The sequence below is a fragment of the Panthera pardus genome, unplaced genomic scaffold (assembly GCF_024362965.1).
Source record: "Panthera pardus isolate Hobbes unplaced genomic scaffold, ASM2436296v1 HiC_scaffold_12, whole genome shotgun sequence".
Lineage (NCBI taxonomy): Eukaryota > Metazoa > Chordata > Mammalia > Carnivora > Felidae > Panthera > Panthera pardus.
In genome coordinates, this window is record NW_026526677.1 from 9,027,997 (window position 1) to 9,044,760 (window position 16,764).

At 53.8% G+C, this 16,764-nt stretch overlaps 1 protein-coding gene and 1 long non-coding RNA gene across 5 annotated transcripts; one reads left to right on the forward strand and one right to left on the reverse strand.

Moving 5' to 3' along the window:
• Positions 1-1,006: 1,006 nt before the first annotated feature.
• On the reverse strand, positions 1,007-8,510 carry LOC109246619 (uncharacterized). The gene is made up of 3 exons (XR_002071417.2): positions 8,317-8,510; positions 7,835-7,936; positions 1,007-1,515 (listed from the first exon to the last, which is right to left on the reverse strand). It is a non-coding gene; the product is annotated as an uncharacterized LOC109246619 (long non-coding RNA).
• A 116-nt stretch (positions 8,511-8,626) lies between these two features.
• SLC22A6 (solute carrier family 22 member 6) lies at positions 8,627-16,163 on the forward strand. 4 transcript variants are annotated; one of them, XM_019414734.2, is made up of 10 exons: positions 8,654-9,361; positions 9,739-9,842; positions 10,080-10,234; positions 11,481-11,649; positions 12,110-12,233; positions 12,392-12,507; positions 13,574-13,788; positions 13,889-13,997; positions 15,494-15,697; positions 15,888-16,163. In XM_019414734.2, exons 1-10 carry the CDS (start codon positions 8,993-8,995, stop codon positions 15,973-15,975), a joined length of 1,653 nt encoding a protein of 550 aa, XP_019270279.2. In that variant the 5' UTR covers positions 8,654-8,992; the 3' UTR covers positions 15,976-16,163. The 4 variants fall into 4 exon arrangements, with proteins under 4 accessions (XP_019270282.2, XP_019270280.2, XP_019270281.2 ...); XM_019414735.2 differs by lacking the exons at positions 15,494-15,697; positions 15,888-16,163 and adding an exon at positions 14,508-15,175 and having other exon boundaries at positions 8,641-9,361; XM_019414736.2 differs by lacking the exon at positions 15,494-15,697 and having other exon boundaries at positions 8,646-9,361.
• Positions 16,164-16,764: the final 601 nt, after the last annotated feature.

Sequence of the window (16,764 nt, forward strand, 5' to 3'; positions counted from 1 at the left end):
CAAAAAGGGAGACAAAGTCGGCTGAAGAGTGAGAACACTCAGCACTCAGGTGCTCCTGAGTCCGAGGCCCATCACATTTTCTTCCGTCTGCAGACTCGCCGACCCTGAGGACAGCCCTGGCTGTGTTTGGGAAGGGGATGCTTGTCCAGCTCCTTCAGCTGCCTCTTCCTCTATTCGAGCGAGCCGTACCCCACGGTCATTCGGTAGGTGCAGGGCTTGGGGCTGGCCGAGCCAAAAGATACAGGGTCAGGTGGGATCGCAGCATCCTCTAGCCCCCTGCCCAGGGGCCCCACACACAGGCTGCCAATCCCTACTCTGAACTCTCCCCGGCAAACAGGCATGAGCATTGGCAACTTGGGGACCCACATGGGAAGCATGATGGCCCCGCTGGTGAAGATCACAGGGGAGCGGCAGCCCTTCATCCCCAAAGTCATATTTGGGACCATCACCTTCCTGGGAGGCAGGGCTGCCCTCTTCCTGCCTGAGACCCTCAATCAGCCCTTGCCAGAGACTATTGAAGACGTGGAAACCTGGTCAGTCCCTTGCTTCTGGTCCTCCTGGAACTCCTAGCTGGGGAAGCAGGTCCAGACCGGGGGCTTTTCCTGAGATCTCTTTCCCGAGGTCCTGGTGGCAAAGGAACCAAAGCGGGAACCAGAAATGGAAAAAACATCCCAGAGGATCCCTCGGGACCAGGCCTGGACCCCAGCTGAGGGCAACTGAGCCCCCCTTTCCCTGCCCTCCAGAAACTAATCCTTGCCAGGTCCTTGCCTGCCTCTGGGCTCTGAGGACACCTTTGGGGGGCGGCCGTGGGCGGGGGCGGGGGGGGCGGGGGGCGGTGTTGAGTACATCCATGCTCCTGAACACAGTCTTCTGAAAGCTTGGTTGAGGGCATCTTCACCACACCGGAGCCCCCAGCCCTGGCCAGTTCAAAGATTCGGCCACAGGCCTTCCCACGCCCCACCCTTGCCCTCACCCTCCTTCAGCCCAGCCCTTCCCCACTGGCCACCTTCCCCCATTGTTCCAGTCCCCTTCCTCTGAGGTCCCCTGGGCTCCCTGGTTCAGTCCTAACAAAGACAGCTTCCTCTTCTTGCTCCCCACACCTTTCTTCCATGGGAGGGTCCAATAAATGGCAATGAAGAACTCAAGCCATGCTTGCGGCTCAGGAATGGGCGTGGAAGGGAGAAGGGGGCAGGCCACCACGTGGACATGCGCACTGCTCTCCCCTGCATCCGTACTTGTGTGTAACACATGGGTGTGGACACACAGGTACAGGCAAGCTGGGCTGATGTGAACCTGTGTGCACACGTGGGGGACTGAGGCATGTATAGGCCAAGCCTACTCGAGACGCTGCAACGACACGCCGCAGGTGCATCGCTTAAACCACAAACGAGTCTTCCTACCACTTCCGGAAGCCGGGAGGTCCGCGACGATCGAGGTGCTGGCAGCCTCAGTTCCTGATGGGAGCCCGCTTCCGGGCTTGTAGGCGGCCGTCTTCTCATTATGTCCTCACTTGGCCTGGGGAGAGAGTGAGAGGAAGCAAGGTCTCTGTTGTCCCTTCTTATGAGGATGCGAATCCCAACGTGATGCCCCACCCTCGTGACCTCATCTATCCCTAATCACCTTCCAAAGGCCCCCACCTGCAATTACCAGCACACCGGAAGTTAGAGCACCAACATTAAACATGGGTGAGGACGCTGCAGTCCGCTGCAAGTCCTGGGCTTAGAAATGAGTGTGTGCGCGTACGTGTCCCAGCGTGAGTGTGGGCAGAGGACCGGACCAGCCCAGAGCAGCTGCGGACGGAAGCCCGCGCTCCTCCAGTCCCCATCCACCAGACCTGCTCGCCGCAGGTCTCTGATCGGTGTCACAGGCCCATGCCACCGGACAGTTCCGTCTCCTATTTAAGTGGGAAAACCGCAGACACAGCTGAAGGCTGTTGATATCACCCCATGCTCCCCGAGTTCCCGCCAAGCACAGCAGAAGGTCATTCCTCCCAACTGGGGCTCCGCATCCAGCCCATCCAGCAGGCAGCCTTCCCCCCCTGGGATCTCCACCCATTCGCTCTCTTCCGGCTCTTTCTCATCACCGGTTAAATAAGCCCCCGCCTCTCCTATCTTACCAAAAACCAACCAAGCCAACCAGCCCTCCTTGGAGCCATATCTCCCTCCAGGGGCCACACTGTCTCTCTCTCCCCTTCCGCAGCTAAACTTTGGAAAGGGGCTGGGTGCCGCCCTGGCTTGCACCTTCGAACCCTGTACATCTTCAGACTGCACTCTGACCCAGATGCAAGTAGATCAGAGGAAGCCAGTTGCAGACAAAGAACAAAGCAAGTGCACGGAGAAAAGGAGAAGAGATACAGGGGCCCAGACAAAAAGACTTGGTGAGACTATTTGCATTGATTCCTTTTTTTTCTTTAATGTTTATTTATTTATTTTTTTTAATATTTTTTTAATGTTTATTTATTCTTGAGAGAGAGAGAGCATGAGTGGGGGAGGATCAGAGAGAGAGAGAGGGAGACACAGATTATGAAGCAGGCTCCAGACTCTGAGCTGTCAGCACAGAGCCCGATGCGGGGCTCGAACTCACGAGCCGCGAGATCATGACCTGAGCCGAAGTTGGATGCCTAACCGACTGAGCCACCCAGGCGCCCCAAATGTTTATTTATTTTTGACAGAGAGCAAGGAGGAGAGAGAGAATTTCAAGCAGGCTCCACACCAACAGTGCAGAGCCCGATGTGGGACTCAAACTCACAAACTGTGAGATCATGACCTGTGCTGAAATCAAGCTGGATGTTCAGCCAACTGAGCCACCCAGGTGCCCCTGTTTGAGTCTATCCTTAGTGGATTCCAAGTCCCAGGTCTTCCTCAGTCCTGGATGTGCTTTCTGACCCTGAGTTCTATAAAATATCCTGAATTTTCTGAATAGCTTTTGTTTTGTTTAAGCTAAACTCAAGGGTTTCCAAACGAAACAATTCCAAAAGCAGCTTCTCTCCCTCTATCATCTTTTAAACACTGACGTTCCCCAGAATTCTTTCCTAGAACCCCTTCCTCAAATATTCTTTACCAGCATTTTCCAGTGGAAACGTAATGCAAGCCACTTACGCAATTCAAAAATTCCTAGTCGTTGGAGCACCTGGGTGGCTCAGTTGGTTGAGCATCTGACTCGTGATTTCAGCTCAGGTCATGATCCCAGGGTCGTGGGATTGAGCCCCTCCTCAGGCTCTGCACTGAGCATGGAATCTGCTTAAGATTCTCTCTCCCTGGGGCACCTGGGTGGCTCAGTCGGTTAAGCGTCTGACTTCAGCTCAGGTCATGATCTCGCGGTCTGTGAGTTCGCGCCCCGCGTCGGGCTCTGTGCTGACAGCTCAGAGCCTGGAGCCTGTTTCAGATTCTGTGTCTCCCTCTCTCTGACCCTCCCCTGTTCATGCTCTGTCTCTCCCTGTCTCAAAAATAAATAAAATGTTAAAAAAAATTAAAAAAAAGATTCTCTCTCTCTCTCTTTTTCTCTGCCCCTCTCCCCCACTCGCACTCTCTCTAAAAAAAATTAAAAATAAAAAATTCCTGGTTATTTTAATTCCTAGCTATTTTTTAGTTTAAAAAGGTAAAAATAATTTTAATTATATATATATATATATAATGTATATATAATGTATTTAATTGTATATATATAATGTATTTTATTTAACCAAAAATATCCTATATTACCATTTCAACATGAAATCAATGTAAAAGCTATCGATAAGATATCTTATAGCCTGTAATTTGTATTAAGTTTTCAAAATCTGGTGTATATTTTACCCTAATAGCATTTGTCAGTTTGGACGGGCTCCGTTCAAGTGCTCAGCAGTGGCTAGAGGCTGCCGTGTTAGACAACCCAGAACACTCCAGGGCTTCGACTGTCAGGCACAGAGTTAATTATTCTCAAATCCGTACTTAGATATTTGAAAGAGAGCTTAACAAGCACGAAAGAGATCATATTATACCGCTGCTTCAACTTTTCAGTGACTTCCCGTTGGGATGAAGTCTAAACTCGGCTGCAAGGCCCGTCATGCTCAGGTCCCACCCTGCCTCAATGGCTTCAGTTTAAGCACCCTCCACCGTGCACCCTGAAAAGTAGCCTCTTTCAGTTGTCCAGAATTCAGGATGGTACCCAGGATGCCCTGGCCATAACCCCTCCCGTGCTGTTTCAGGGACACACAAGAAGGGGAGCGAAGACGCCGAGGAAGACATTTCCTAGTCACGTGGTCAGGACTCCCGGTGAACTGGGATACTGCTCAGGATGTACATGGCCCATTCCTCTTGCCGTTCCCCAATCCCCCCGTCTGGACTGCACGCTTTCTCCATCTCTGTTTCTTCCTCTACAACACCAGCTCCTCCTGCTTTCCCTCCTCCCTGCTCTCAGTCCCTGAGCTCAGCCTTCAGCTGGCTCAGTGAATGGTCATCCAATCTGGGGCACCTCTCTCGGGCAGAATCCTCATGCCGAGCCACCTCATTGGTTGCTCGCCCCCTGTCCAGCCTTTAGATGGCAGTTTCGGATGAATTTCGAATTTCTGCACCGTTCGTTGGCCCGGGTAGCCAGGCCATGAGACATAAAACTCACAATTTGGCTCCTTGCTCAGAACGTTGCTAGGTGCCCAGCAGGCACTCAGAGTTTGCCAGACTTCTGCCCAGGCCACTCATTTCAAACTCACATTTAGAACACGTGATCTGAGCAAGGATATTTTCTCTGACCTGTAAATCATTTATTGGAAAAGTCTCACAAAACGGTAAAAATCAAGGTCACGGGTAGCCACGCACCTTAAATCCCATTTATTTAAAATTTAACAGGATAAAATTATATAAAATCCAGATGTGGCAGCAAATCTGAGATATGTGATGGCGGCTAGCACGGTCACGAGAACAACGGAAGTGAGTTCTAGATTTCCTTGCTGGGTGATCCAGGACAAATCCCTTGCTTACTCTGGGCCTTGGTGCCCCTACCTATGCATCGAGAAGTTTTCATCTGAGTGACAGCATTCATCTCTGATGGCATGTGGCTCTCGGCCAATCGGAAGTCTCGGATTTGACCCCTTCCCAGTGAGCATGGCCAGAGCTTAAGTCCACATTCCACTCAATCAATCCAGCGAATGCAACTCTGAGTACTTAATGACATAGAGTGTCCCTAAAGGATAGTTCTCAGTTCTGCAAATCATCTGCCAGGGGAGCATTTCCAACCGGAAACTCTCCACGGTCTGGGAGGCTGGTAGGAAATCCCTGTGCTAGCCAGATGATCCCAGGAGCCAACCACAATTTCCAGGAGTCCCTGGAGTCTCCAATCGAGGCTTTTCCAGGCTCAGCCTCGCTGGAGCTGGTCAGGCACGAGGGAGGGAGCTCTTCTCAAAGGCAGGGTTGGGCACACACTCAGAAAAGGAGGTTGCTTGGAGGGGCCCCACCATCTCCCCTGCTGCCCTCAACTCTCTCCCTACTCCCCCACGAGGGCACCAAGTCCTGACACGAGATTGGCCCCAGAGCCCCCAAGCTGTTTGTCCAGCTGTCCTCACATCCCCAGGCCACAAGGCTCTTATATACCTTGGCCTGGAGAATGTTGTCAGGCATCTGGACACCCACCGGGTCCCAGCCCAGAACCAACACTGGGTGGGAGGAGGGAGGCTGGGCTGAGTTACATCCCTCTCTGGGACTCCCCTATTCTCTTCTGTACATAATGAAACTAGATGATCCCTAAGACCCCTTTAATTGGGCACACCTCTAAAACAGCAGGAGACAACCTGGCTCTGAAGTTAGATAGAGTAGGTTTGAAGCAGTCTAAGACTTCACGGAGCCAGTGCCTCAACAGACAACAAACAGCCCCCCGACTTAATACAGTTTACAGTTTGCGTAAACCGCACAACGATAGCCGGGCACCTTGAGTCCTTACAAGAGAAGTCGGAAATAACACTGCTTCCCCTCAACACCAAGACTTGGAGGTTTATGCCTGTAAGAACTGAGAAACGCCCCTTCCCTTCCCGGCCCTTTGCATCAACTAATTCGGACAGGGCCTGGCTACCTCCCATAAAACCCTGGAACCCTAGGCATCCATGGTGTTCAGACATATGCCAAATGATGAACTGCGGTGGATGGACAGACAGTAGGAGGCAGATAACAGGGAGGGACAGCCAGAAACCCCAAATGGAAACACACCGCAAAGGCAAGGGTCCGGCACGGAAGCTCAAACCGACAATCGGGTTAGAACATGGCGGAGAAGAGTGTTGTTGGCCTGGACATAGGAAGATCGGGGTCCTGATGTGGCTACTCCAGTGGTAAAATTGGCTACGTATGCCTGGGAAGGGAAAGGGCTGCAGCGCTTTGGAGCCCAGGCTACACTGCTGTGCTCAAGCCGAGGGTGGGGGAGCAGTTTTCCTCCCCACCTCGCAAAGATTTTCCCTACTCAAATAAGAGCATGGGCATTCTTAGAAATATTTTGGTAGGAGTCTTCAGTGTGACTGGAATATCCTCGGCCAAGCGGGTATGGGATTGGTCACTCTTCAAAATAAGTCTGAGACATCTTTTAAGGTAGGGTTTCCCAAACTTAGCACTAGTGACATTTGTGGTCCAGAAGATTCTTGATTGGGGGGGGGGGGGGCGTGCTGTCCTATGCATTGTAGGATGTTCAGCTGCATCCCTGGCGCTATGACAACCAAAAACATCTCCTGACATTGCCAAATGTCTCCTGGAGGCGGGGGTGGGGGGTGGGGGGCAAAATCACGCCCAGTGGGGGATCACTGTTCTTAGGGTAAGATGTGCTTAGGCCTATTTTCTCTCTAAAATCAATATAATAGTCTCACCTTTTTTTTTTAACTTTTTTAATAAAGCTTATTTATTTTGAGAGAGAGAGAGAGAGAGAACAAGCAGGGGAGGGATAGAGAGAGAGAATCCCGAGCAGATTCTGTGCTGCCAGCTCAGAGCCCAACGTAGGGCTTGAACTCATGAACCTCGAGATCATGACCTAAGCTGAGATCAAGTCCTTGCACTTAACTGACTGAGCCACCCAGGCATCCCAAGTGTCTCACCTTTTTACCAGAAACAGATAATAAGAACAGCTCATTCTCACTGAGCTGCAGGGCAGTGGCTACTTTAAGATCTTTAGCTGTATTGGGGCGCCTGGGTGGCTCAGTCGGTTGAGCGTCCCGCTCGTGAGTTCGAGCCCCACGTCGGGCTCTGTGCTGACAGCTCGGAGCCTGGAGCCTGCTTCAGATTCCGTGTCCCCCTCTCTCTCCGCGCCACCCCTGCTTGTGCTCTGTCTCTCTCTTTCAAAAATGAACAAACATTTAAAAAAAATTTTTTTTAAAAAGATCTGTAGCCGTATTCACACGTTTAACCCTCCAGTAACCCAATAAGGCAAACATGACTATTATACCCATCTTGCAAACAAGAATACTGAGATAATACAGGATTTTAGCAACCTGCCCTGTCTATACGACCAGCAAATGTGAAATAAGGATTTAGATCCAAGTAAACTGACTCCAGAGTCCATGTTGTATATACTCTGTACTATGCAAATTAAAAGCAAGAAGTTGCAACCCGCTTTATTGACATTTCCAACCCATGATCCAACCCATCAGATCCCCTAGAAGCCCATCCAATCAGAACTCAGCACCGCCCTGATCCTGAATGACTCGGAAGGCAAACTGTTGGAGGAAATCGAGTGATTATCTTAGATTCGTGGCCACAAATAAAATAAGTTCATGTTCACTGAAAAAATAAAAATAAAAACTATGGACAGAGAGAACAAGACAAAGGGAAAATTTTGAATCGGGATAAGCCAGAAGGTAAAAGCTGAAACACTAGAAGAATCGATCTACCTCATGCGTGATGTTGGTCTTCGGTCCCCCTTCTTCAAAAATAGCCTCTGACCTCTATAGTCTCTTCCAGCTTAAAAAAGCCGTGGTCCCATAAGATACGAGCTGTCCCCAGGAGACCAAAGACTGGAGTTGCCAGTTTTAGCATATAAGAAACAGGACGCCCAGGGGCACCCAGGTGGCTCAGTCGGTTAAGCATCCGACTCTTGATTTCCGCTCGGGTCATGATCTCGTATGGCTCGTGAGTTCAAGCCCGGTGTAGGGCTCCGAGCTGATAATGCGGGACTTGCTTGGGATTCTCCCTCTCCTTGTCTCTCTGCCCCTCCCCTGCTCGCTCTCTCTTTCTCTCTCACACACAAAATAAATAAATAAACTTTCAAAAAATTAACAAATACAGGATGCCCAGTTAAATCTGAATTTCAGATCAATGAATGACTTTTTTTTTAGTATACGTATGTCCCATGTAATATTAGGGATATACTTACACTAAAATGAGATGCATGCGTTGATCTGAAACTGGGAGTCCTGTGTTTTCTCTGGCAACTCTTCCCTAGGACAGACCGCTTGGATCGTGTCCACTAAAAAGGAAAAAAGTCCCCTCAAGAGGCCACCACGCTTCCCAGAGCCCAGTCTTCTCCCTAAAAGGAAGACAGTAAGGTCCCACCTGGCCCCTGCCACCCCCCAGGTGCCTAGACAGGCCCTCCCAGTCCATCCCCTCTCACCACTCCCGCCCCGGTCCACTCTCCTGCCCTTTATACCCACTTGGAGAATTTCCACTGACATAAGGACACTCAGAGGGTTAATCCTTCTGATACCAAGTCACACGTTAACTCATTCCCTCCAGGCCAAGGATTAAATCCTGTCCGTGTAGGGGTCAGGGCTTCTGCAGACCCTGAGAGCAAAGCACCCCACCCCCAAGTGAGGGGAGGCTCGAGGGAAAGGGAGGGACAGAACACAGGGAGTGAGAGAAGGAAGGAGGGGCCGCCAGCCGGGTTCCTGTCCCCCCACAGAGCCAGCTCAGATTCGGCTCTAGGAACAAGTCAGCCACAGAAGCGGCGGCAGCTTCTCTCCTCCAGCTAAGGACAGCAGGCACACAGACGCACGGACAGAGGTGCTAGGCGGAAGTCCTCAGCCCCCAGCCGTTCGGCCGGGCCTGGCCCCATGGCCTTCAACGACCTCCTGCAGCAGGTGGGGGGTGTCGGCCGCTTCCAGCAGATCCAGGTCACTCTGGTGGTCCTCCCCCTGCTCCTGATGGCCTCCCACAACACGCTGCAGAACTTCACGGCGGCCATCCCCACCCACCACTGCCGCCCGCCCGCCGAGGCCAACTTCAGCCAGGACGGGGGGCTGGAGGCCTGGCTGCCCCGGGACGGACAGGGGCAGCCCGAGTCCTGCCTCCGCTTCGCCGTCCCCCGGCGGGGACCACCCTTTCCCAACAGCACAGACGCCAACAGCACGGGGGCCACGGAGCCCTGCACCAACGGCTGGATCTATGACAACAGCACCTTCCCCTCCACCATCGTGACTGAGGTGAGGAAACCCGGGACCCCCCCTGCTCTCTGTGACAACCAGACTTGCCTTCCCGACTGAGACAGACAGACAGATGCTCCCGCGCGCACGCGCGCACACACACACACGCACACACACGCGCACACACCTGTCTCAGATTTTCCAGAGACCAAGATGGGAAGATAAAGAAAGAGGTTCAAGATGGGGGCCTTTGTAGAAAAGGGGGATATCAGAGTCCGGGGAAGTCGCTCAGCTACCGGGACTGGGGAAGCAAACGGGGACGGGGAGTGTCAGGGAAGGGGCTGACGCAGGTCTCAGAGGGCCAGCCCAAGGGACGGGAAGGGGAGCCTTGCAGCCCAGGCTCGTCTCTGCCTGACCCTTGCCCCCTCTCCCCACAGTGGGACCTCGTGTGCTCTAACAGGGCCTTACGCCAGCTGGCCCAGTCCTTGTACATGGTAGGGGTGCTTCTTGGAGCCATGGTGTTTGGGTACCTGGCAGACAGGTCAGTCCTGGGTAGAGCCAAGGGGCCGGGCTGGGCCCCGGGCCTCGGCTGGGTTCACGGGAACCAAGTGGGAAGTCGGCCTTACCACCCAGGGGCTGGTTCGAGGACCTGCGGGGCCAGCCTCGTGATACCGCACAGGTCCTCAAAAGACCAAGGCAAACGCTCCTCTCCCTACCCAGCCTGGCACCATCAATCCTCAGGACCCCTACTGCTGTTCTCCCCTCCTTCCCCCCACAGGCTGGGCCGCCGGAAGGTGCTGATCTTGAACTACCTGCAGACAGCCGTGTCAGGCACCTGTGCAGCCTTCGCTCCCAACTTCCCTGTCTACTGTGCCTTCCGGCTCCTCTCGGGCATGTCGCTGGCTAGCGTCGCCCTCAACTGCATGACACTGAGTGAGGGATGCTGGGAGGGCAGGGCGGGTCCCCACCCACTCACCTCTGACCACCCAACCCAGCAGCCACTTTCCAGCTTCCTCTCCCGGCTCCCCCCACCCCGGTCCTGCCGTTCCCACTCCTGAATCCTCCCTGCCCTCTTTTGGGTGGCCAACATAACAGCCTTCCTCTCGAACTCCTGACCTCTCATTCAGACACAATCGCAAACTCCATTTTCTAGGGCCAGGAGGTTCCCATGAATGACTGAAGCAGACTGGGTACAAGAGGGATTAGGGAACGGTGAGGACTGTACCCAAAGGAGAGTCGCATCCCCATCCGGAGGGGCCAGGACCACTCAGCTGCTCTAGCCAGAAGGTTCAGGGCTGTCAGATCTCACTCCCTCCTCTTTATTAACGCAAAAATAGCCCCATTTTTTAATGTTGGAAATTAATTCCAATATTTTTAACATAGGTCAAGCCAGCATCGTGTAGACCAAACCCATTTAATGGACTGAGCGTGGTCTGTCCATGAACCATCAATGTGCTCCCTCCGTCCGATAGGTCACTCCCTTCCCCCTGGTTCTCAGATAAGGAACCTGAGACTGGAGAGAAGGGAAAGGATTTGCCCAAGGGCATCCCTCGAGCCCAGAAAGGAATCTATGGATTGGAGGTCCTCTGGACTACAGGAATTAACCCGGGTGGGGCCAGGGCAGGACACCTAGAAAATTCAGCCCCCAAATCCAGTCTGTTTCCAAGTCATTGGCCCAGCAGCCGAATCAGGAGCCCACAAGGAACAAGGCTGGGCCTCTTCAGACCCCAGCAGAGAGGTGGTCCGACTCCCCCCTTGACCCTCCCAGATGGAGAAAAGCCGCTGTCTCCTCCGAGCTGCTCTGGCCGCTGAATCGGCCCAGGCTGGGGAAAGCCAGAGGAGAGGCTGCTGTTGAGAGAGCACTGAATGGTCAGAGACGCTCTGAAGGGAAAAGGGGCCCTTGCCAGGACAGTAGGTCGGGGGGCAGCAAACCCCAGCAGCGGGGTGGAGGGAACAATTCCTAGGGATTCTAAACCCACCTCCCCATTCCTACGTCCGCCGAAAGTCCCCCACGCCCCCCATCAAGGAACCCACCCTCATTAGATGTGTCTTCCACTGAGCCTTGGGACAGATCAAAGTTTGGGTGGAGAGGGGGGTCTCTGCCTGTCCCGCCCCCGGGGGGTCTCCATCCACCCGCAGCCCAGCCAGATGCACCACTCTGTTCTAACCCTCTTTCCAGGTTTGGAGTGGATGCCCATCCACACGCGGGCTTGTGTGGGCACCCTGATAGGCTACGTCTACAGCCTGGGCCAGTTCCTTCTGGCCGGTGTGGCTTATGCTGTGCCCCACTGGCGCCCCCTGCAGCTGCTGGTCTCCGTGCCTTTCTTCGCCTTCTTCATCTACTCCTGGTGTGTGGGGCCCCGGGTGGGCAGGGCTGCAAAGGAGCCCAGAGGGCTGCAAGGGACAAGACATCCCCCAGATCTCACACACGCTACCCCACAGAATCAGAGAAGGTCACACCTAGACCAGTGCCTCTGAGGCTGTGCAAGGAAGGACCTGCCCTGGGTATCTGGTTCTTCAGCTTCCCCCGGCTTCCTCCGGCTTCCTCCGGCTTCCCCCGGCTCTCCAGCCTGCCTGCACTGCTCTCGTTACTCGGCGCCCAAAAGCTGAGCTCCTGAGTCGGGGAATGAGTCATCACCGAGCTGGACACTGCTTTGTGGTCTTAGCGGAAGGGATCTGGCCAAACCTCTGGGTTCCCAGCCTTAAAAGAAATCCCACTGCAGGCCCCTGGGAAGCCCACCCCCTGCCCCCAGCCCAGCAGACTGGAACTGAAGCCACCTTGACCCCTATCCTCACCCCGGCTCCCAGGTTCTTCATCGAGTCTGCCCGCTGGCACTCCTCCTCTGGGAGGCTAGACCTCACCTTGAAGACCCTGCAGAGAGTGGCCTGGATCAATGGGAAGCGGGAAGAGGGGACCAAGCTAAGTATGGAGGTAAGACCCCCCCCCCCCACAAGACCTCCTGTGACACCCTACCAGGATTCCACCCTCAAACCCTGAACTCAGGTCCCAGAGGGCTTCCCTGAGTAAGGGGTTAGGCTGGGAGGAGCTTCTGGAGGAGTCCAGGCCCTGAGCCCTGCCCATCCCGGCAGGTACTCCGGGCCAGTCTGCAGAAGGAGCTGACCATGGGCAAAGGCCAGGCATCCGCCCTGGAGTTGCTGCGCTGCCCCGCCCTTCGCCACCTCTTCCTCTGCCTCTCCATGCTGTGGTAGGCCCAGACAGACCTAGTGGCAAAGAGATAGAGAGACAGCCTGAGAGACGAAAGGCTGGCTGGGGAGAGAGAGTGGATGTAATGAGTGGAAGAAGCCAGGCAAAAGGGAGGAAAAGTCAGCACACCTGCTGTGAGGGGCGGCAAGCCTCCACCAGGGACAGTCTTAAAGAACGAGATGACCTCCAGCCTCAGTTCACCCCTGGTCCCCACACTGGCCATCCACCTCTCCGTCTTCCCCTTTTACCAACTCTGTTCCAGTATGGAAACACCTCATCAGGAGTGGTCACCCCCAGAGTCCATAGAATTATACCACAAAGGCAAAGACCCATCTGGCTTACAAAACATTTGGAGACTTTCCTGGCCCAGCAGTGCCTGCCAGAGACACAAACGTGGGCAATAAGATGCCTAAAACTCGTCTCCAAAAGTACCACTCTGGCCAAGGCCGATACCAGCCAAAAATGTTCCTTTCCCGTTGCAACGTTCCCCATTACTCCTCCGATGTGCTACCTTCCTGATGCCGCCAACAGCAATCCCATGATAGTTAGAAGCACGCTCCACATTTCCATCGACGAATTCTCTGGTTCCAATTTGGGATTTACTCCCGGTTGCAGGTCCTATCCAATCACCCAAGCTTCATTTCGTGGGCTCTTGACTTCTTAAGAAGCACCCATCCCAGAACCATCCCAGAACCATGCACAGGTCTGAAAAGCTCTGACCTCCCCGCAACACCTTGACCCCGAAAGATACAAAGTCCACCTGCCCTTGGGCCAGTAGCAACAGATAAGATAAAGACTAAAACTAAGTAAATCTTACACGACGACTAAGCCAAAACCCCCTAATAACCCGGGGACTCTAGTTAGCAGAAGATTGAGAAAGCTGGGGTATTGGAGAACTACCCCCCACTTCCACGAAATACATACTAAATGTCTGACGAAATATCAGCCAAGGCAGATTCCAGCTTCTTAAGCAGGGCACCCAGTGTGGCTCGCCCCCATTTTGAATGAGCACCCCCTCTTTTATGCCTTCCTGACAAACTCCATACCCCTCCCCCCCTCCCCACTAGGTTTGCCACTAGTTTTGCCTACTATGGGCTGGTTATGGACCTGCAGGGCTTTGGGGTCAGCATCTACCTAATCCAGGTGATTTTTGGTGCTGTGGACCTGCCTGCCAAGCTTGTGGGCTTCCTTGTCATCAACTCTCTGGGCCGCCGGCCTGCCCAGATGGCCTCCCTGCTGCTGGCAGGCATCTGCATCCTGGTCAATGGGGTGATACCCCAGGGTGAGCACCCAAGAGTACCTTGGCCCTTCATCTTTAGCCCTATCCCCAGATTCTCAGCCCCTACTCCCGAGCTCCCACTGACTCCCTCCTTTCTCGCCAGATCAGTCCATGGTCCGAACCTCCCTTGCCGTTCTGGGGAAAGGCTGCCTGGCTACCTCCTTCAACTGCATCTTCCTATACACTGGGGAGCTGTACCCCACGGTGATCCGGTGAGTGGGAGGGGTCTTGGGACAAGACTTTCCCTCGCGCATAGGTCAGACCCCAGAGGACCATCCGGAATGCCATGGCCCAAGGCCCCTCACGGCACTCATCCAGGCAGGGCATGTATCAGCCACTCGGTACACGCTCCATGGCTAACGCAGGTGTCCCTGGCCACTAAGCCCTTACCCGATCCAAGGAAAAGCTCTCCAAAGGAGCAGGGCAGAGCAGACAGGCAAGAAGTCACATCTCACGGGGCAATCGAGTGAAGCTCCACCTTGATCTCCAAGGCACAAGTTAGAAGCTGCCACCAATTCTTAATTTCATCTATAAACCAAGTGGTCCATCTGAAACCAAAGACCAAACAGGAGAGTTCTTTCTTATCACAAGGGCGACATTTAATAAGGGTGGCGCTTGGTAGCCGTACGGATACACGTACCACTGCTTTCTGAGTGCCACAATTGGGGAGCGGGGCCGGGCATTTTTGCCTTAAGAAACAAGAAACACGTGTCTGTTTTAAGAACGGGATGCAAAATTCGCGAGAGGCCAAAGAAAGGCCAGGCTGCCCTAGGCTACTCGGAACCAGCAGGGTCATGGTCACCGTCCTGTGCCTGCATGGGACTTCAGGGGAACGAGCCACAGTAGAAAGCACTCACTATGTGCCAGGCACCGTCTTAACCTTTTTGACAAATATCAACTCATTTCGTCCGCAGAGCAAGCCTATAAGGTAGGTGCTATGGCTATTCCCATTTTATGGGCGAGAAAAGTGAGCCACAGAAAGGTTAGGTGATTTGCCCAAGGTCACACAGCTTGTAAGTGGGGAAGCTTGGATTTCAACTCAAGCACTTTGTCTCCTGAGTCAATGTTTTTAACCTCTGCTTTCATAGAGAACGTTCTGAACATAGTCTCAATGTGCAGTCTCCAGGTCCTCTCCCCTGGGGATTCTAATCCAATAGGACTGTTTGCTCCAGAGCAACTATAACTCAAAATCCAACCCCCCCCCCACCCCGCCCCAGTGATCTGAGCGCCACCGGCCTAACTGAACTGTCTGATTTGACAGCTCAGGAAACCGAGGCCCAGAGATGAAAAGGGACTCTTCCTAAGGTCACACAGCAGGTTAAGGGCCGAGGCGAAATTCATTCTCCTGATTCTTTGGCCAGAGCCTTTCCCCACCTGTTTTTGGTTTTTATGGTTGTCTGTTGTGTTTTTTTTAAATCTCCAAAACAGGGATGCCTGGCTGGCTCAGTCAGTAGGACATGCGACTCTTGATCTCGGGGTTGTGAGTTCAGGCCCCACGTGGGGCTCCAATAAAGAAATAAATAAAATTATTAATAAAGAAATAATTATTTTTTAAAAAGATCTCCAAAACAAACGGCAAATTGGCTTGTCAATCAAATGGGGGAAGAGACGAGGGACCAGGAGGCCTCAGCCTGAGCTGCCCTGACCCCCGCACCTCAGCATTCGTGCCAGAACAGTGACTGACACCACCCCACCTTGGGCCCCACAGGCAGACAGGCTTGGGAATGGGCAGCACTATGGCCCGAGTGGGCAGCATCGTGAGCCCACTGGTGGGCATGACTGCTGAAATCTACCCCTCCGTGCCTCTCTTCATCTACGGTGCGGTCCCTGTGGCTGCCAGTGCTGTCACTGCCCTCCTGCCAGAGACCCTGGGCCAGCCACTGCCAGACACGGTGCAGGACATGGAAAGCAGGTGGGAGCAGGGACTTACCCCAGGTCACGCACCCTAGACTCCTGGGGCTTCCGGCTCCTGGAAGCAGTAGATGTTTGGGGCAGAGAGATGGTGCCGGGCACAGCTGAGTAGAGAACTCCCCGGAAGCCCCCGGCTCCTGGTCCTGGCCTGGAGGCTGCATACCCAGAACACCACTCTCCTGCCCCCCCAGGAGGAGAGGAAAGCCAAGACGGCAGCAGCAAGATCAGCAGAAGCAAATGGTCCCTCTCCAGGCTTCCGCACGAGAGAATGGACTCTGAGCACTGAGAAGGGACCTCACAGAGCCTAAAAGGAAGTGAGGGTCCCACGGGTCCTGAGCCACCCACCGGAGGAGGGGAAATGGCAGCCCAAGTGTCCAGGCTGTGGTTCAGGGAAGCACCTCCCAGGGGTCTCCCTCTGTGAATAGACTCCACCAAGACCACGTCATTAAAAGGTCCGTGTGCATCTCCTTTGGTCTCTGTCGTCTCAAATGTCATAGTCACTCCACATCAGCCAGTGGCCCAAAAGTATATACCGTCCAATCCCTGCCCCTCAACCTCCAGTATTTCATAAACCCTCCCCTGCCCCTACTTTCCACCCTCTTCCCTCCCTCCTTCTCTACCCTATTCAAATACTCCTATGAGTTTTTAATATCTTATGCTCCTCCCCTTCCCCCCTCCCAGTTTGGAAATTGACTAGGGACCGAATGGAAGCAGCCAATCAGAGGCTTTGTTTCAGGCTCCTCCCCCTCTGTGAGGGCAAATGGGAATCTCCTGCAGCAAAGAGGGAGAAAAAGGACCACAGACGCTGGCCCCTGATCCTCCAGATCCCAGCAGGGTCCAAACTCAAAACCAGCTTGTCACTTCCTGCCTTGCAGCTGGAGGTTCCGTCCACTAGCCACCCTAAGCCTTCCCACTACCCTTTGCGGATTTTCTTCGCTGTTCTGCCTCCTGCAGGCAGGAAGGGGAGACAAGGGAGGAGGGAAGGGGGAGGGTAGAACCGAGCCAGAGAGAGCCAGCACCAAGTGCCACTTTGATGCCAGGCACTGCCCTAAGCACTTTGCATATACT